Source organism: Cyprinus carpio, chromosome A1 (assembly GCF_018340385.1).
Source record: "Cyprinus carpio isolate SPL01 chromosome A1, ASM1834038v1, whole genome shotgun sequence".
Classification (NCBI taxonomy): Eukaryota; Metazoa; Chordata; class Actinopteri; order Cypriniformes; family Cyprinidae; genus Cyprinus; species Cyprinus carpio.
The window spans coordinates 38,652,616-38,674,516 of NC_056572.1; the positions used below are offsets into that span (position 1 = coordinate 38,652,616).

General features: G+C 37.7%; 1 protein-coding gene and 1 pseudogene across 1 annotated transcript; one reads left to right on the top strand and one right to left on the bottom strand.

The window, feature by feature from the left end:
* Positions 1-13,423: 13,423 nt before the first annotated feature.
* Positions 13,424-14,497, bottom strand: LOC122147644 (annotated as a pseudogene).
* Positions 14,498-18,841: 4,344 nt separating this feature from the next.
* LOC122146492 (microfibril-associated glycoprotein 4-like) lies at positions 18,842-20,495 on the top strand. The gene is made up of 5 exons (XM_042765572.1): positions 18,842-18,940; positions 19,051-19,251; positions 19,332-19,428; positions 19,516-19,683; positions 19,763-20,495. The coding sequence occupies exons 1-5, from the start codon at positions 18,935-18,937 to the stop codon at positions 20,014-20,016; spliced, it is 726 nt and encodes a 241-aa protein (XP_042621506.1). The 5' UTR covers positions 18,842-18,934; the 3' UTR covers positions 20,017-20,495.
* Positions 20,496-21,901: the final 1,406 nt, after the last annotated feature.

Sequence of the window (21,901 nt, forward strand, 5' to 3'; positions counted from 1 at the left end):
ATCTATCTATCTATCTATCTATCATCTGACTATTTCTATCTATCTATCTATCTATCTATCTATCTATCTATCTATCTATCTATCTATCTATCTTAATCATGCTAGCGACATGCTAGTCACTTGCTAATCATGCTAGGAACATGCTAGTAACATGCTAATCATGCTAGAAACATGCTAGCGACATGCTAGTAACTTGCTAATCATGCTAAAAACAAGCTAGTGACACGCTAGTCACTCGCTAATCATGCTAAAAACATGGTAGTGACATGCTAGTCACTTGCTAATCATGCTAGAAACATGCTAGTGACATGCTAGTAACTTGCTAATAATGCTAGTTACTTGCTAATCATGCTAGGAACATGCTAGTGACATGCTAGTAACTTGCTAATCATGCTAGTCACTTGCTAATCATGCTAAAAACATGCTAGCGACATGCTAGTCATTTGCTAATCATGCTAGAAACATGCTAGCGACATGCTAGTAACTTGCTAATCATGCTAGTCACTTGGCTAATCATGCTAGAAACATGCTAGTGACATGCTAGTCACTCGCTAATCATGCTAAATACATGCTAGTGACATGCTAGTCACTTGCTAATCATGCTAGAAACATGCTAGCGACATGCTAGTGACTCGCTAATCATGATAGCAACATGCTAGTAACTAGCTTATCATGCTAGAAACATGCTAGTAACTTTGCTAATCATGCTAATGACATGCTAGTCACTTGCTTTATTAAACTTCTTAAACTTTTCAAACTTTTCAAACTTCAAACTTTTGAAACTTCAAACTTTTCAAACTTTTCAAACTTTTCAAACTTTTTAAACTTTTCAAACTTTCCAAACTTATCAAACTTTCTGTTCAGGCTTTCTCAAGCCAACTTAAAGTTTGTCTTGACGAACTTTTTTATCTAGTTGGGGGATTGCTTTGCTTCCTGTAAGAGTCACCAACTTGTCTCTGACAAGCCAGTCATTCTCAAGAGAAATCGCACATTGGCAGACACATGTGTACTGGTGCAATACTCAACACTGAAACACCACTGTAAACGGAAAACTCTGCCTTTGTAATGCAAAACCAGTACTTACCAGTATTAGTCATCTGAGTCATAATTGAGTTGGTTTCTGTAAAAATACCACCCTCCCCACTCTGACCAATTTAAAAGCAAAAAATCATCAGATCTACACGAATTGCAAAAGACCTTTTTGGTATTAAGCATGGTGAATTTGGCCAAAAGGTGACAAGTATGCTTCCCTGTTATTTAAAACATGTTTTTCAGTAAAATAAAAAAAAAAATGAATGAGTTTTGATTGAGTCATGCTGCACATGAACAGATATTTTCCCTAAAAACACAAAGGACTAATGAAGAGGAAACACGATGCTGGTTTTGTGTTACAGCACATCCTGGAGTAACATAGTATCATCAAACAAACTCCAGTTAAACAAAAGATGGGACAACTCATGACTGAGAATAAGTGTTTGATGTTTGTCCTCTTGGAAGATCAGATGACAGCCATGATAGATGCCAAGATAGAGGAGCACAAGAAGAGGAGACATCTCCAAGTGCTACAGAAAAGAACCTGTTCGACAAATAAGAAATAAACCAATCCAAAGCTACTTCTCTGATACCAACACAAGTCTTTAGACGGTTGACCAAGACATTATGTTCCACTGTGTCAAAAGCTGAGCTGAAGTCAAAAAGAATTAAAATGGAGTACAAGCCAGCATCAGATAAAATAATGAATAAATAGTACAGTGTTTAAAACATGAGGGAAAAAGTCAAAGACAAAGAATACAAAGAATAGTGAATAATAGTTAAAATATCTCCACCAACCGTGTGAAATACAGCTTTTAAAAACCAAGCAGGAAGGCAGTCAGAAGGACAGGAGGATTATTTTGAAAGTACAACAATGTGTTCCAAGGTAGACAGAGATTTCATAAAAATGGGTGAATGTTGAAGGTGGACAAGAATCAACTTCATGATCTCTGAAATCGTTTGCTACAAAACCATGACAAAAAAATTGCATTTAGGAGATCTAAGCATTCAAAATAGTCTTTCACTTCTGCCTATATGAATCAGTGATTTTGATGACATCACCCTGCACTTCAGCCTCTTATCAGATTTTCTGTCCATTCAAATGATTTTTAGTATCTGAAGCGTCCTGGCCCCTACACTATAAACACACTGAAACTGTGGCTGAAATCAGTCACTTGTTCATATAGTAAGTATTTTATGTACAGTATGGTGAATGGCACGTAGTGCACTATACAGGGCATACGAAACCATACAGACATTCAGTGTAAATATGCTTTCATTTGGGGCGAATGAAGTCTGGTTTCACGTTGTGTCACATGAACTGACTCAGCACGCACACAGTTCAGAGACACGACTGCTCAGAGCAGATCATGTCCTCGAGTCTGCATTTATTAAACACTTTTAAAACTACACATCCTCAGAATGATTATGATTACTGTTTCACTTTAGTAAACAGATTCATATTGAATCTAAAGGGGTAATTTATCAGACTGTGGCAGTCATAAGCTATCAAATGCAGCTTTACTGCAGCTTTACTCAATTTTCCCACGATTCCTTGCCCGGTCCATCTGTTCTGTCCCCTCTGCATTGTTTGTTGTCATGGTTCACCTTGTTAGTTCCCACCTTGTTAGTGTTTAATTAGCTCCCCCCCCTTGTTAACTCGTTAACCTGTTTGTCTCTCCCTCTTTATACCTGGTATTTTCCCCTGTGTCTTTGGCCCCATTTACACTGCATGGTTCAAGTGACCCAATTCCGATTTTTTCCTCTCATGTGGCACAGATCGGATATGACCGGTGAACGTGTAAGCAGGACAAAAACGCATGGATTCAGATTTTCTCAGATCGGATTCAGGCCTCATTCATATGTGGTAATAAATCGGATATGAATCAGATACGTGCATTTGCGTGTGCCATTTAATCAGACAAATCGGATATTCCCCAGTAAATGCGAGTTGTACGTCATTAAAAAAGTGACGTCAACTCAGGTGGACACCACCAACTGAGATCACATGACTTATTATAGGTGTGATGGAGGACGAAGGATACACACAGTGGAGCAATGCGGAGGTTTCATGTCTTTTAAGTCAAAATATTGTGGAAAGCAAAACACTGTATAATTTTATTTGCATCTGCATCCATTGTATTTCGTGCTGTTTTACTTCCTTTTCCGGGTCAGAACGTCTACGTTTGGTAGTTTCAGCAGTGTATAGTGTAAATGTAAAAATCGGATACGGGTCACTTTTAAAAGATGATGTAAGCGGGTCGTCAAAAAAATTGGATATAGTCAGAAAATCGGATTTGGGCATCAAGACCTGCAGTGTAAATGCAGCCTTTGTGAAGTCTTGTTTTAGCTAGTGATGGGATAAAAAAAAACGTTTTTGAAGTTTTGAATCAATTGAACCAATTGCTTCGCAAAATGATTCACTGGTTTGAGGTGCTCAAAACACCACACGCTGGTGACGCCAGCTGGTCAAAACTTTGTAATTGCAACAAAAATTCAGGCCAAAACAGACATAAAACAGTGTCCACAAACCCATTGCAACTGCTTTATTGAAGGTATAATACATTAATTGCAATTAATCAAATATCATTAAATATGTCTGAATAATGTTTTTTTTTTTTTTTTTTTTTTAATTTGAATTTGAATTTGAATTTGCAGGGCTTGGGGTTTTTTTTTGTTTGTTTGTTTTGTGGAGAGCTTGTCTAAAAATGCCAACACAAGACTGCTAACTATTACCCTTCCTTTAAATTGCACAAATGTCTTATTAAAAATCTCTACAAATTGATAAAACTGATCAGAGACCAGGTAAAAACCATAGACACTGTTTAAATGCATCGCTACTAGGGGCGATTTCAATGAACTCTCATGATTCAGGGGTTCACAGACCATTTTATTTATTTATTTATTTTTATTATTATTATGCATTAAAACAATAAACAGATACATAAAGGACAGAACAGATAGAACCTCTAGCTACAGGGGAAAAAAATCATCACACCTTATAAAGCTTCACACACAAATATAAATACATAAAACAATTCCTTTTTTTTATCAACCTAAGAGATTTAAGAAATACATCAATTTCAATTAAGAAATATGAAAAAGTGACAAAAAAAAAAGTGAAAAAAGTGACGTGACATTCAGCCAAGTATGGTGACCCATACTCAGAATTCGTGCTCTGTTTTTAACATATGAGGTGTGCACACACAGAGAGGTGTGAACACACACACACTGTGAACACACACCCGGAGCAGTGGGCAGCCATTTTTTAATGCTGCAGCGCCCCGGGAGCAGTTGGGGGTTCGATGCCTTGCTCAAGGGCACCTAAGTCGTGGTATTGAAGGTGGAGAGAGAACTGTACATGCACTCCCCCCACCCACAATTCCTGCCGGCCCGAGACTCGAACTCATAACCCTTCGATTGGGAGTCCGACTCTCTAACCATTAGGCCACGACTGCCTAAGAATGCTGCGAATCAGAATTTTTTTGCTTATGAAACATTTTGAAACATTTCAAAACAGTTGTGACGTAACAAAACCCCATTTACTGAAATCACGTGACTTTGGCAGTTTGATACTCGCTCTGAACCACTGTTTCGAAAAATGATTCACAAAGGTTTCAGAGCTTCACGTAGCAGTGCTTTGAAAACACCCATCACTAGTTTTGGATTACGCAGACATTTCTGAGTGTTGACCCTTGTTTCCTTAGTCTTGTCTTGTCTTGCCAGTGTGTTTTTACCTTGGACTGTTTCATGGTTTTTGAACATTTGCTGCCTGCCCTGACCTCAGCCTGTTTATTGGATTACTCTTTTGACTTGCCCTGGACATTGTCGTTTGCTGGTGTTTTGACCCTGCCTGTTTTGACTACGCTCTTAAATAAAGTCTGCATTTTACACAAAATGCATTTTATTATGCATTTGAATTCCTACTCTGTTGTACACTCGGCCCATAACACTTCCCTTTTCAGCTGAAATTACATAGAATAGCACTGCACGTTTCAAGGCATTTCAGTGGACCATTAAGAACAATATCATTTTCCAATGTAATTTTATTCAGGAAATCAAATACTGGTTCAGTCAGTATCTGATAAGAAACCTGTCAAAACAAACGGTGCTTATTATTTTATATTTATTTAGGCAGTGTCTATTTGCACATGTAGACACAAATAGTGATATAATCTTATTCTCTTTACAAATAACAGTTTTTTTTCTCTGCGATAAGTGTAAATAGTAGATTATATTTATACTATGTGCAAATAGTGGCAGATATCTGAACCTCAGTATTGTAGTACATTATAAGAAACAGTATGTTATAATAGCATATCAAGTGTAAATTATAATTTTTTATTAAAATGAATAAATGGATCCTGCTTTATTGGGACAATAAAATCCTCCCTGAACCTACCCCTAACCCTACCTGATACTTTTTTCCTTTCCACACTTTATTACCGCTTTTTGAATATTTCCTTCTTTTTGAGAAAGTGACGTGATATACAGCCAAGTATGGTAACCCATACTCAGAATTCGTGCTCTGCATTTAACCCATCCAAAGTGCACACACACAGCAGTGAACACACACACACCATGAACACACACCCGGAGCAGTGGGTATCATTTATGCTGCGGCGCCCGGGGAGCAGTTGGGGGTTCAGTGTCTCACTCAAGGACACCTCAGTCGTGGTATTGCCGGCCCAAGACTCGAACCCGCAACCTTAGGGTTAGGAGTCAAACTCTCTAACCATTAGGCCATTCCCCCCCCCCCCTCTTTTTTTTTGTTGAGAATAAATGTCTTTCTGATCTGATATGTGATGGGAAAAGGGAGAGGAACAGGAGAAGAACAAGTTTGGCAAAAGGTGGATTCAAAGTTGGGCTGATGTTACTGCCAGTCACCTTACTTCCTACGCCCAAGCTTGATGGGCATCATTTGTAATGTTTTCAGCCCCAACCACACATTAGTGGACAGGGTTAATGCAAATAGCCTCTGCCAACAAGGTGGGCTGTTTGCACTTAGTGTAAATAGACACTCTGATTTATTTATGATCAAGTTGTATGGTGTTACATTTTAAAGGGGTCCTATTATACTTTTTCACTTTTTCAACTTTAGTTACTGTGTAATGCTGCTGTTTGAGCATAAAACAGACCTGCAAGGTTACAAAGCTCAAAGGTCACTCTAAAAGGAGATATTGCCTTTAACAGAAAACACTTTTCAAGAACTACAACAAATGGCTCTTCAGACTACAGTGCGCTTCTTCTGAATATTGTAAATTCGCATTGGCTATGTTTACATGCAACCAAAATAATGAAACCAATCGGACTGAAAAGCCTTCATGTAAACATCTTAATCAATTCTATTGAGCTCGTTCTGAATTAAATTTTGATTTGATTGGACAGGGGTACTGTAGACCTTTTCTAATATGATCAATACATGTATTGATCATGTAAACACTTGATCGGATTGAAAACCGAAGCTGGAAAGTAACCCTAACCCTAACGTGCAATGACTTTGAAATGGCATAATGATACATGACTCATGGGATGAGCTGTTGTTTTTGAAGAATGAAGTGTCATAAATGACTGTCATTTTATTCTAAAATTCTCCTTCCACACATCATCTGTGAAGCAGAGCAGAACAACGTCCCCATCATTCCTTTATACTCTCATCCACAGTCTGCTTTTTTTGGCCACGGGAATGGGTGAGTTTTTACTGTTTGATAAAAAAAAAAAAAAAAAGCACAGCGCAAAGGTTCACATGCACATCATTTCCTAATTAGAACTCAGACAAGATAAATATTAAGTTTGCTATGCAATTGGTAGGCTTGGCCCATACTTGCTGCTTGCAGCTGTATTTTGTACAAATATGCAAATGTAGTTAATTTATAAGTCACACTAGATATTTAAACACAAATGCTGTTTTCCTCCCACAGCACATCCTGGACTAACACACTCTCATCAAACAAACTCCAGTTAAACAAAATATTTAATCTGCTTGATTCAACATCGATTGATGTTTGATTTTTGATGTTTTTGATCTTGGAAGATCAGCTGACAGCACATTGTTCTCCAGGACTTTTCTCTACTTTAATCCATTTTTCTATGAGTTTCTATTACGTTCATGTAACTTAAGTTATGCCTACCAGAAACATTTGAGATTTTCTTTCCTGTGGGTTACCATCATAACAAATATGGAGTCTCTTATCTCAAACCCTCTATTGCCACTAGTGGGTCAAATATGCACTTATGTTTATACTAATATCCTTTGAGCATTAATTTAAAGTTTACCTCTGATTCTGGAAACTGATGTTAGGTCGAATGCATACCAAGGGTGCGTCTTAATAAGCTCCATAGCTCATGAAACAATATATTATGTACACAAATTTGGGCACTGGATATTACATGATATAATTAGCATCAAACAAACAATATAATTCTCATTCTCTGTGATTAAAAGATTAAATGAAAAATGATTGCACAACCACCAATTAGGTGTCGATAAGCAGTAAGTATGGAAAATGACCATTTGAAAAAAATGGCAGTGTGTCTCGAGCTTTAACTGTGAACATACTCTGAGTTGACTGAACTTACTTCCGGACGTGTTTTTGGAACCAGCATAGCTCAAGTAAGCAAGGTTTGGGTTAATCAGCTGAGAGTTCAGGGTATATGTCACGGCAAGTTAACCTTGCTTTCTGGAATACACCCCTGTTCCTGTTGTACATACTCTGTTTTGGTTTTTATGTTTGACTGTGTTCATTGTTGTCTTTAAGAAATATCTGCTGCATGTGGATCCTACTCTCCCTCACTTTGGAGTTTGCACTGATGTTACAGAACATCAGACCTAAACATGGATCCAGCAGTCAAATTAATTCAGCTCCATCAGGGCACCCGCTCCCTTGAGGACCACATCCAGGACTTTCTGGACATTGCTCATCTTGCCAAAGTTCTGGGCTTTGCCCTTATTGATTTCTTCTGTCAAGGATTAAACAATCAGCTCCTTGAGGGTCTCACTGCGAATTTCTGGATTATGCCCTAGTTAAGTGGATCCTCCCTCAATGTGGGAGAGGTGGAGGAGGATCCTGTCATGACCACCATGCCAGAGTTTAAATACTCCCATCTGTTTTCAGTCATTTACCCACTAGTATCAAGTAACTAAATTAAACTTTGACAGGTAAGTCTCTGCAAAAAGATGGTCGTTGCAGAACTATGGAGCCATGTGCCTTTTAAAACCATTTTCATTGACATTATTAGGTTTGACATTATATTATCAGCCCGGAAATATGTTCATGTGACTACAAACACAGGAGACAGGAAATTTAAAGCTTTGCTAGAGTCGGGCAAGACTTAGGTGTTCAGGAAAAAGGTGGTTACAGGTGTGCAAAAACGAGTGTTTTTGTTAGATGTGCATTTGCAAAAATACGTGTGTGTATTTTAAGACTTTCCTGGCAGGTCTCGTTTCATCAGTGTGCCTAGTTAAGGTGTATAGTAAAAATGGTTGTTTAACAACACACGCTAACATCACCAATGTAAGTCAGCGGCTGTTATAGATACATATAGTGTTGCCAAAAATGCCTGTCATCTTGTGTTATCCACAATGCCATTTTGTTTTGGACAAAACAAAGAAAGAATTATGCTCATTGCCCTGTATTTTTTGCAGCAATGCTAGGTACAATGTCCTTCTGACAGCTGCTTGGGAGAGCAAAACGAACATCTGTTCTAATTGTTTTCCTTGTATTGTTAAGGATTTAAACTTTTTCTGCCTTTTTCTGCATCTCGTCACATACGCCTACATTGTTACCAAAGCAACCCATTCATATAAGTTGGTTATGGTCCTCAGCACAATCCTGACTCTGCATATGCATATGCATTTTCATCTGTTTAACCTTTTCAAGGCAGGTGTGTTTCTTTCAAAATAATGTCCAATAACCAGAAATTGATGATGCAGAGAAATGCGATGCACCTGATCTAAAGTTCATAATATGTCAAAGCAAAGTGTCTAAATAACTATTTCAATGCGACATTTTCATGCAGTCTTTTTCATGTCTTTGTCATTATGGGGTATATAGTGTCGATTGATGTGCAGAAAAATGGGTAAGCATTTTAGCTTTTGGTTACAACAGAAAATGTGAAAATTTTCCCAAAGTACTTTATACATATCACATTTCCTCTGCATTTAAGGTAAAATCAGATGCATATTATAGAAGATCCAAAAATGTTACATCTAATGATTAACAAACCACTTCCTTCACTGATTTTGACTGAATAAGTTCAGAAGAGATTTCAAAATGTCATTTAAGAATTTTAAAGAGCACACTGATATAATATGACATAATAACATAATCCAAAGATGAGAAATACAGTGTCTGAGGTAAAAGGGTGCGAGGCATGTAAACTTGTTTTCCGTTTATCTCACATTCATGAGTTTTTTTTCCCACAATTGCAAATTTATCTTGCTCTAATCTGCATTTTTTTTTTCTCGGAATTGTGAGGGTGGGGGGGTGGGGGTCTGAATTGTGAGTTAAAAAGTCATAGATACCTTTTTTTTTTTCAATTCTGTGGCAGAAATAAGCTTCCATAACAAAGCATTGAACACCAGTAAGGCTTTGTTACGATACACGTGTTTCAATATAAATAAGCACTAAACAATTACTAGCAGGAGCTAAAGATGCAGTGAACTGTATATTGTGAAGAGCTTCTAGACGTTGAGTGAGGGCTCCTCCTGGTGATGGACAGCAGACTTTACATGCAGACTCAGTGTGTGTGTGTGTGTGTGTGTCCAGCAGATGAGTCCAGATCATCCCAGTACACTGAAACATCCCTAAAATTCACTGCAAAAAAACAGCACTTTCTGTGTCTCTGCTCTGCCTAGGAAAAGACATCTGATTGGCTCCTGCAGGGTGATTCTTGCTGCTTACTGATTGGTCTACAGAACTTTAAAATGTCACAACATCACTTCCTCAGCAGCCTCCTTTGCCACTTTTTGATCTGAGCAGTTTGTTTGTATAGTGCGGAGCTGTGTGTTGAAGTTTGTATTCAGAGAGTGTTGAGATTGTGAGTAGCCTACTGTTTGTTTTGTGTTTAGTTACTGGTTTATTTGAGTCCTTTACCTGTTAGACCGTGATTTCTGGATTACCTTCTAAACCTGGCTCTGTAAATAGTCTTGTAAATATTGTAAATACTAAATTGGGATAGTAAGGAGTCTGATGCCATTTCTGTTTGTGAAACTTGTTTTGGGTAGTGAGGTAGTCAGGGTAGTGAACTGTATTTTATTTTATTTTATTTGGGATATGCAAGGTTTAAAAACCAAGAACATTTTGTGTTATTTTGGCCTTGTCAGCTCGCAAACTCAAACTGGCAATAAAAACATTATGGCTTTATGTCCATTCATGTTGTGCTTCTTCCCTAGACATGCAACAGTAAGGAGAGCTTACACTCTAAAAAATGCTGGGTTAAATGTAACCCAGTGCTGGGTTAAAAAGGGACCAACCCAGCGGTTGGGTTGTTTTGACCCAGCGGTTGGGTTATTTTGACCAGAGGTGGGTAGTCCAGGGGTCAGAAAGTAAAAGTCCTGCCATATTTTTGCTCCATCCATGAACTCAGCAGCTGATTTCACCAGAGGAGGAACCAAGTCATTCCTTTCAAGTCACAAACAAGTCTCAAGTCAAATCCCAAGTCCTCAAAGAGTTAAAGTTAATGAGATAAATAAGTGATTAATTAAATGATGATTGTGCATTAATGATGAACACATGCTGTTATTGGAAATTACAGAGGATCAGATGTTGATGTTTTATTGGTTAAAATGATGCCACCATCATGGAGATCAGTGTTTGATTTAGTTGTGCTCTTGACCCTTGAGTTGTTGCGCTAGATCTCTCTCTCTGTAGAAATGCATGTGGTGTTTTACAATGATGAGATATTTGCTGTTTATATGTGATGAAACAAGCCTCATGAAATGGCCTGATTTAATTTAAAATAACTTGCTTCCATTTACATGTTCAGGTTTTGCATTAAGAACTATGTGAAACCACAGAACACTGTTGTTCTAAAATATATAGTGAATTAATAAAAAAAAAGTATATGTGTGTACAGTATATATATATATATATGTGTGTGTGTGTGTATATGCATATAATACACAAAAAAAAAAAAAAAAAAACTACTACACTATTTAGACACAGAGAGACATCAAGAACCAGTATACCAATCTCAACAATGGTGACAATCAACAAAATGCTTCATGAGGCAATGAATGCTGGGTAACACCATAGTAAAAACTCTCATCATGCACTGCAGTATTAAAAATTATGGTCACCACTGTTGAGGATAGTATGATAAATGTTCATGGCTAAATTCCTGAGCAGACATAGCTTTTTTATTTATTCAATATTGACACATTAAGGTGGCATTTGTTTAATAGTTGTTTTTTTTTTTTTTGTAGTTCTACAGTATCTGAACAATAAACCAAAGAGAGAGACCACTTTATGATGTTTATTTACCATGAGTTATTAGCAGAAATCACAAGTTACTTTGCTTCTTCAATCTTTTGATTCAGCAATGCACAAATGTTTGCTGTGAAACAATATTGCAATTGCTTAGAAACCAACTACTTTGAGTTATTAAAAGGGTCAAGAGACTAATTAAAGCAAACCTTGACCACAGTTATGGTGGCATCTTGTGTGCTTTTAAAAAAAAAGAAATAAATCAGTATATTTCATCCAAGGCTGTGCCTGGAGTCAATTGTAGTTCTTGTGTTTCTCTTTTCTTCTGTTAAGTTGATTGTTAACAGCAGGTGTTCCTCACTAATGCACAATCTTCATTTAATTAGTCACTTAATTATCTCATTAACTTTAACTCTTTGAGGACTTGGGATCTGACTCGAGACTCGTTTGTGATGTGAAAGGAATGACTTGGTTCTCCTCTGGTTAAAACAGCTTGCTGAGTTCATGGGTGGAATAAACATATGGCAGGACTTTTACTTTCTGACCCCTGGACTTTATACCTCTGCCAACTGCTGGGTCAAAACAACCCAACTGTTGGGTTGGTCCCTTTTTAACCCAGCGTTGGGTTATATTTAACCCAGCATTTTTTAGAGTGTATACATCATTCTGAATGAGACGGGAAGCCCCGGAGTGATTTGAGAATGGGAGTGATTTGGTCAGATATGTGGTCAACAGATGTCCCCAGGATGTGAAAGGTCAAAAATGGACCTAAAAAGTTCATTAATAAACCTGTCACTGTTCGAAATCTATGAATCTTCATATTACACCCCTGGAGGTCCTTGGTCGGTAACACTTTATAATAGCTTTCATTAATAAATCATAAACAATATATTATAACTATATATTATGTTTAATGGATCATTAGTTAATAAATATTCAAAGTGTTAGAAACATGAGATAATGTGCTTGTTAATGTTTGCTAATAAACTTATTAAACATTAATGTTTAACAAATCATTGTTTCATGCAAGTTAAAATGCTAACAATGTCATTAAACTTTCCATTCCATATGATCAAGCACTTACTGAAAATCTACAAATGATGTTATAAAATGATTAAAAGCTTGTGTTAATGTACACCACTTCAGCTGCTGTTGAGATGTGATATGGGTAAGTTAGGACAGGTTTGGTGGTTTAAGGGTTGGTTAAAGGGTCAAAAGTGTACAGGGGTCGATTTATAAGGGAATACAGTTCAATCTGTTTATATTACATTATTTTATAAATGAACAAGTTTTTTTTTTTCTTTTAAAAATGATTTATTTCCCCCTGTTTATTTATGATTCAAAGAATATCCTGTTTAATGATGGACTGAAGAGTAGTACACTAATGTGAGTGTTGAGGCAATAAAAACTTTTTTTTTTTTTTTTGCACCAAAATTGCAATCTGTTATGACTTTAACAAGCATTTAGATTATGTTGGGCAGCCACCCTTCACACAAACCTTGTTACAGCAGCTAACAGTCCAATGGCCATAAAGATCCTAAATGACTGGTAATCGTTTATAATAGTTTCTACTTTAGATTGGCTACTGCAAAAACATGAACATATAATTAATAAATTATTTGTTGATATGTGTGAATAGAGGTCTACACAACAAACAAAGACCAACAAATGAAGATCATATGAACTGAGCGTTTACTGACATTTGTAAGCATTTCAATTTACATTAAATAATCATATGTTAATCATTAGGTAATGTTTAGTAAGTTCATCAGTAAACATTAACAAGAACATTATCTCATATTTCTAGTTATGTGAATATATTAACTAATGATCTGTTAGCATTATATAATGTTTGGTATGATTTATAAATGAAAGATATTATAAAGTGTTACCTAAAGAAGAACAATTTATAAACAGTCAAAGGTTTAAGAGAGTGATATTCCTACATAATTCATGCAGTTACACAGTTAATAGAGAAGAGGAAACCCTTTGGCATTCATTTGATTGTTTTGTATTTTATTTCTGAGAAGAACTGCAGTGTTTCTATGACACACGTTTGATCTTCATACTGATGGATTTCATACCGACAGCCTTACCCCTCCATGATTCCCAAACATTTCCAATAGCGTAATATGTGTCATCTTCACCCCATAAATATATACCATTGGGGTTTGTAGTGTGACAGGCTGAGTACCAAAATGCCCCGAGAAACTCTTTGGCACAGTTCTTTTTATAGGAGTCTTGGTCTTTGTCAAAGGTGGAGAACTTCTTTCCATTATGGCGAGATAAAGAGTCTCCTGCAGAGAAGAAAAGCTTCACTAAAGACAGTAACTCAATGGAAATGTGTTTTCATGAGTATAAATGAAAGTGTCCTACCTGCTCCTCCATTTTTGAACCCTGAAACTTGTAGTTTGTACCCATCAGCTTCAGGACCCACAGAGAAGGACGAGTACAGAGCAAAAACTTGATTTCTTTTAAAGTCCTCCAGATCCACTCTCAGCATGTACTTGTTGTTACGTGTCAGCTGGTACATGTTCTCCAGCCCTGATCATACACACACATGAAGAACACGTTCAACCAAACACTGGACATGAACATCCACACAAACACACACACGCTGTGAGATCTTACCCAGCCAGTATTCCCCTCCACATTCCCAAATCCTCTCTTGTACTGATTCCACGGCAGATAGAAATTCACACTGCCGTCCATTCTCCTCTGAATCACCTGTGATGGGTTTATATAGAATATATGATTCATCATGAATGTGCTGATGTGTGTTTGATGATCTAGAGTCACATTCGTACCGTCCATGCTCCGTTGTCATCATCTTTCCCACCTGAGATCATCTCACAGTAAACCCAGACAGGAATGTCTCCTGCTGGATAGATGGCATAAGTCCCATTGACCATTTCTCCTGAGTAATAAAGGTCAGAACAGTCTTTTTCATCCTGACTGCATTCATTCATCAGCACAACCGGAAAAAGAACCACTAAAAACACCAACATCTACAGAGACAGAGAGAAAGAGACGATCATCACACTGAAAACATCTCTAGGAATGTAGAGTTATTGATGAACTTACTGCCATCTTCTCAATCTCTCCTCAGTAGGATCACAGCAGAGATCAGTTTTATCTAAATGAAAATTTCAGAAATGTTTTCATATAGTGTAATTTGATATTTAGTTTATTTTTTGAATGTTAAATAAATGTCTGGATGTTTTGTAATGTAAATGATGAATAAAGCAGTAACTCACCACCGCGTGTGTTCTTCAGTCTGACACAAACACTCTTTATCTGTCAGATTGTCAGACTCCTCCTCTGTGTTAAGACTGACATTTACAATACAAAGACATATTTTGGATGCAAATTAAATTCAAGTTTAGCATGCAGTCAGTAGATGTATTTGCTGTGTTTGCAGTGCCTTGGCCCTGAACTGATGCTTTTCAGCTGTATTCTTCTTATTATTAATATTATTATTGAGTGGAAGTCTATGGCAGTCCATGGAACTGTTTGGTCAAAAAGTTGTGAAAACTGGCTGATAGAGGAGAGCCTGCCCAGTAAAAATGTATTGCTCAGTGGTTGCTTTTTTTCTAAGCTCAGAAGACATAGTTGTGATTCTCATGTATCTCTCATGTTAGTATCAACAGCGACTCAGATGTTTCTGCTAAAATTAGGAGAAATAGAAGTACAGACATGAGACGGTTCTGAGAGAAATAGTTACAAATGAGATTGTAGTGTGAGAAACATGGGAGATCTCTTTATTGTCATGCTGTAACTTCTTTCAAAACTCCATTATAAAATGTTTTATTGCTCAGAGGTTGCCCTTTCTTCATGTTCAATTTTAAATTGATCTTCAAATCCCCATCGTATATGCAGCACTTTTACCAAACACACTAGAAAAGGATTAAATAAGTGAAGCTTATTATTCTTTTAAGAAATGTTACACTCATGTAAACGTGCTTCATGGTTGTTGCATAACAATTTTTTTTCCATTGTTTGTGCAAGATTGACAAGTTTGTCTTGTAAACCCCATTTTGCATGCATGTAAATATAGGTCATGGATTCCTTACATAGAGCTGTGCAGTTTTTGTGCATAGGGCACATCACTTGTTCTTGAAAATAATCATGTACCAGATGCCTTTAAAACTGGCTTACAGATGTCTTATAACATGGTCATGGTTTATTGCTTATGATCAAATCCTTGAATGAATTAAGAAATGTCAGAGTTCATAAAGAGGCATTTAATTTGGTGCACACTTTGTAAAGCTGTTAAGATCTTTGCTTTCAAGGAGACAAATTTGAGAATATTGCAGTTTTTCTCTCGGGAGACAAATGTGAGAAGCTTAAGTCTCCATTTGATGTTCACCTCATTTATGTCTAGCAGAAACATTTAAAATGTTAAAAAGATTCAATTTGACATTTTTTCTGTCTTCTGGGTGAACATTAACCATAGCCTAAAAAAAATCTCAATCTCAAACCCTCTAGCGTCACCAATGGGTCAAATATGCACAGATGTTTGTGCTGAATAACTTCAATAAATAACTCTGTGTTAAGGCATAGAAGCTGGGGAAGAGCAAGGCACTGAACCCCCAACTGTTCCCCGGCGCCGCAGCATAAATGATGCCCACTGCTCCGGGTGTGTGTTCACGGTGTGTGTGTGTGTGTGTGTGTGTGTGTGTGTGTGTGTGTGTGTGTGTGTGTGTGTGTGTGTGTGTGTGTGTGTTCACGGTGTGTGTGTACTTTGGATGGGTTAAATGCAGAGCACCAATTCTGAGTATGGGTCACCATACTTGGCCGTATGTCACGTCATTTTCACTTTTTAGAAGATATATTTAGGTTCTGGAGCTCATGTCGGGTTGAATGCATACCAAAATGCATGTCACAAAAGAAAAACACTGTTAATGCACATATACAAGTGAGCACACAAAGTTTTCAATGTTTTACATTTACAAATTGCTTGTTGAATGTGCATTTGGAAATCGTCACCTCAGATTTGTATTTAGAGACTCTTCTGGCTGGTCACATGTAATCAGTGTGTCTGTCCATCATTCTCTTTAGCCAATCAGCTTTGAGCGTCAAAATCGACCAATCATAACCCGCTGTGGGCATATGAAGCGCATGCCTAACTGGATGTACAACATCAGCAGAGACTGCAGAACAAGTAACGGTTTAGCAGAGGTACGTGCAGCTGATCGTTTCATTTCATTCAACTTTCACTGGATCAATTAACTAGCCTAGTAAAGGCATATAGTTTAATTTTTAAGCCCTTACTGGAGTTTAAGTAGTTAAAATGTTCGTTTAGCCACACTCACTTAAAGGGATAGTTCACCCAAAAATAAAAATCACCCCATGATTTACTCATCCTCAAGCCATCTTAGGTGTATATGACTTTCTTCTTTCAAACGAGTGCAATCAGAGTTAAATTAAATAATGTCTAGGCTAATCCATGCTTTATATGGAAGTGGATGGTAGCCCAAAATTTGAAGTCCAAAAAATTGCACCCATCCATTTTAAAATATGTCTACACGGCTCCAGTGGGTTAATATAGGCCTTCTGAAGCGAAGCAATGCATTTGTGTAAGAAAAATATCCATATTTACAACTTTATAAACCTTAATCTCTAGCTTCCGCTAACTGTCGTACGCGTGTTCACGAGAGACTAGCGTCCAGCGGATGATGTAGGACGCAGGCGTAGTATAATCTCCAGTTACCATATGCTAGTCTCACGAGAAACAAGTTTTGTTTACAGCAAAAGAAAACCAGTGTCCTCCTGTCTTTTATCAAAATCCTCCCACATTTTTCTTTACAAACCCTCGTTTTGTACTTCTAATTCTTGACTGGTGTTTTGTTTTGCTCTCTTCTCTGCACTTCTGCGTTTGCCTTACGTCTTCCGCTGGACGCAGCTCTCTCATGAACAAGCGCATTTCTCAACGCAAAATCACAGTCACCGGGAATCCAGAGAACTCTCAGTCTGTGTAGGGCAAGGCAGGAAACCTCAGGTGACTGTGTGTGACCTTTGACCCCTCAGATGGCATTGCTAGGAAATCATCGTGCTGCGTGTCACATGGCTATATTTGTCACAATCTTTCGGAGCGAGGAGACCAGGAGACGCAGACAAACTCAAACAAACAGACTTTAATAAACAAAAAGGCAGGGAACATCAGGAATGCAAGAGAAATTGAATGACGTAGACTAGACTAATGAAAACACAGGGCTTAAATACGGAACTAAACGCTGGAATTAACAAGACACACCTGGAATCAATATCACAATCAGACAAGAGGGAAAAACTAGGTCAAGGAGAACACGGAACACCTTTCCAGGGCTTGAACGGTTTCTCTTTGAGTGGTAGTACAATATGCAGTATAAAGTTGACAGCATAGTTTTATTTGAGTTTTACCAACCTCCCACCATTGTTTTAAATTTGCAAAATCATTTTTTTTCCACAAAATGTTGAGAAAATAAAGCATCCTGCAACTGTTTAGCATTAAAATACCAATAAAATGCTCATCTGCATTTATATTTTGTACAGTTACAGTATTTTCAGTTTTCCAGACGTTCATTCACATTGGTATCTGTATCATTAACAACATGCGCATGTACTTCCATAGCAGACAGCACTCACCAGAGTCAATGGTGTGAGTTTGGGAACCAGTGAATAATGGCAGACGGGAAGAGTGTTTGAAACCAGCATTTATTTTAGCAATTCTGTTTGGTGGCACAGAAATAACACTTTGTGTTGCACATTATTGGCGCTTGCATTAGATTGTTAATTACTTATGGTTGCATGGTGTCTCGGGAGGCTGTGACATTTATTCCCATATTTTATAGACCCTGTCCTAGTTTCTATATAGAGAACAATGACCCAGTTAAAGTCTAAACAATTCTGATCATAAACAAATAAATGGTTGTCAAACAATCTGACAAACATGAAGATATTGATCATGACCTTTGAGCTTGTGGGAAACAAACTAGTGTGCAATTGAACAGTCAACATGTACCATTGGTGACACAGTTAACTTGGCAAGGTCTGCACCACTCCCTTTCCTCACCTCTAGATGACCTGAAGTTCACTTACGATTATTTGCAAGGTGTGACATTCTGTCAATGAAAGTGATTTGATATCTCACGCTTGTTTTGAGTCTTTCAGAGATTTGATTTTTACAGCAGCCGAATAAATTATCATACACGCATCTGAATTCAGCAAAGCGCTTTTCTCCTGCCCCATGTTCATTCTCTGTAATTGCAGCGTTTTCTCGTTTTGGATGATCCCTGAATGTGAAAACAGCAATAGGACTTTTCCAAGATTGCCACAAATGGACTTTGACTCACAGACGCCGAGGAGGAGCTTGAAAATCAGATATTTGAAGGTGTGTTTGTGTAAACAAAGACTGAAGAACACAAGCATAGAGTTACTGCTGTATTCTCCAGCATTTACCTTTTTAGATCAAAAACAGAACTCTGATTGAGAAGATGGCAGTGAGTACATTGGTTTTCTTCATTGTCAAGTATTCTAAACTCTTGTTTCATATTTGTTTAATTTTCAGTGTGACGTTCATCTGTTTCTCTCTTTGTCTTATATACTGTAGATAATGTTGTTTTTGGCGTCTCTTCTCCCAGCTGTATTGTGCAGTGGCTGTAAATTCATGCAGTTTGACTGTTCTGATATCTATAACTCAGGAGAAACAGTCAGTGGGATTTACTCCATCTATCCAGCAGGAGACATTCCTGTCTGGGTTTACTGTGAGATGATCTCAGGTGGGAAAGATGAAGACAACGGAGGATGGACGGTACGAATGTGACTTTAGATCATCAAACACACATCAACACATTCATGATGAATCATATATTCTATATAAACCCATCACAGGTGATTCAGAGGAGAATGGACGGCAGTGTGAATTTCTATCTGCCGTGGAATCAGTACAAGAGAGGATTTGGGAATGTGGAGGGAGAATACTGGCTGGGTAAGATCTCACAGCGTGTGTGTGTTTGTGTGGATGTTCATGTCCTGTGTTTGGTTGAACGTGTTCTTCATGTGTGTGTATGATCAGGGCTGGAGAACATGTACCAGCTGACACGTAACAACAAGTACATGCTGAGAGTGGATCTGGAGGACTTTGAAGGAAGGAAAGGCTTCGCTCTGTACTCGTCCTTCTCTGTGGATTGTGAATGTGCTGGATATCAGCTGCATGTTTCAGGATTCACTGATGGAGGAGCTGGTAGGACACTTTCATTTATACTCATAAAACCACATTTCCATTGAGTTACTGTCCTTAGTGAAGCTTTTCCTCTCTGCAGGCGACTCTTTATCTGGCCATAATGGACAGAAGTTCTCCACCTTTGACAAAGACCAAGATTCCTATGAAAAGAACTGTGCCAAACAGTATCTCGGGGGATTTTGGTACGCAGTCTGTCACACTACAAACCCCAACGGTGTGTATTTATGGGGTGAAGATCCCACCTATCATGCCATTGGTGTTGTTTGGTCAACGTGGAAGAATTACGCAGTCAGCATGAAATCCATCAGCATGAAGATCAAATATGTTTCTTAGCAACAATAAGGTTCCTGTGGCTCAGTGGTAGAGCATTGTGTTAGCAGTGCAAAGGTTGTGGGTTTGATTCCCAGGGGAGCACATGTTAGGTAAATAAAAAAAAAATGTTAGCCTAAATGCACTGTAAGATGTTTTGGATAAAAGCGTCTGCTAAATGCATAAATGTAAATGGAATACCGTACTCCTTAAGAGGAAACTTTTCCTGATTATTCAAGAGCTTAACAACAATATTTTCCCTCTTTGCTGTGTAACTGAGTGAACGTGTATTGAATATTTCTCATCTATAGCTGCTTGTGTAGCACATTAAAACCAACTGAATCCATATTTAGATGATTTGTCACTTCATAAACCTTCGATAAACTCCTACTTTAAATGAATTATTCTTTAAATTCTTGACCTAGACTTTGAGTAGACTAGAATTATGTCTGAACCGTGTACCGTAGTTGTACATGTGCGCTGCTGTGGATGGTTAAGTTGGTGTGCTCTTCAGTGGGAACAGATATATGAGACATGAACTGAAAGCATGCCGCTGCTGCTGTTTTCTGATTCAGTCTGAGATGATGATGAATGACCCGAAGAGAAAGACACACAATTACAGTGGATGTGTAAATCTCACTCTCAATGGGCAGAAATATGTGAACACCCACACTGCAAGCAGTTTGACATTCTTTTCATTTTTGATTCAAGAGAAATTTGTTTACAGTGACGTGCCAGTTTTAATAATGTAAGAATGTCCAGCTTCAGCCGTATACTGCACAATTGATATGTTTTGGTTAATCATAGTATGCATCCAAATTACATACATACTTTACACAACAGGACTTCACCAGCTTCATGCTTTACTGCAGGAATGCTGTTATCTGGATGCTTAGCTGTCTTGGATTTCTGCCAGATGTATCATTTGCTGTTGAGGCCAAATAAATCAGTTTTATTCTCATCTGCCTCAGAATCCTCAAGGTGTGTTTTGGCAAAGCTCAGTCTGACTGCATGTGGCCTTTCTCGAGGAGTGGCTTTTTTCTTCAGCCCTCCCATACAAGCCACATTTGTGGATGATTTGTGATATTGTTGTCACATGCACACAGTGACCGATCTTTGTCATAAACTCCTGCAGCTGCTTCAGGGTTGCTGTCGGCCCCTGAGTTTACCAGTCATTTTTAGGAGGGGCTGATCCTTTTTGTGTTTTTATTATTATTATTATTATTATTATTAATAGTTTTTCTATCATGTTGCTGTTTAATCTTTCATTTGGATGTTATAAGTTGCTCTAAATAAATACAGCCGTATATAGGATAAAACTGTGTCTGTGTTCGTTTTAGTTTGAGGATGAAAAGAATGTGATTGTTATTATTTTAAAGGGGGCTGATTTTTAGTGGCTGTATATACACAAATGCATGCTGTGGGCTGATATGTGTCATCTGATATCCACAGCTGGTCTTAAAACATTACCAGGCTCTTGAACAGGTTGTGTTAGTGTTGTGTCAGAAGTGCATCCACTCAGAATATTGAGAAAAAAATAAGTTTTTATCTTCAATAATTGTATTTGACGATTTCTGTGCATAAAATATGATCAGTGCTGTAAATTTCACTCTTTTGAATCCAAGATGTCTCTTCCAAACACAGATAAAGTTTATCTTTGCGATACAAAGCTGACTCATCACTGTATATATGCAATGTGTGAGTAACTCAGAATCCAAACACTCTTGTCTTGTTTGGATTCATAATTCAAAAGCATATAAGTGGTCCTGTAAGACTAATGCTGTGAGCTACTGCTTCAGTCAGTGAAACATGCAGTAAGCTAATTTTAATAATTGTATTATTTTATGTGAGGTATGATGCATATATCCCATGAAACACAACTGGAGTTATCATCAGAATGTCAAAAGTT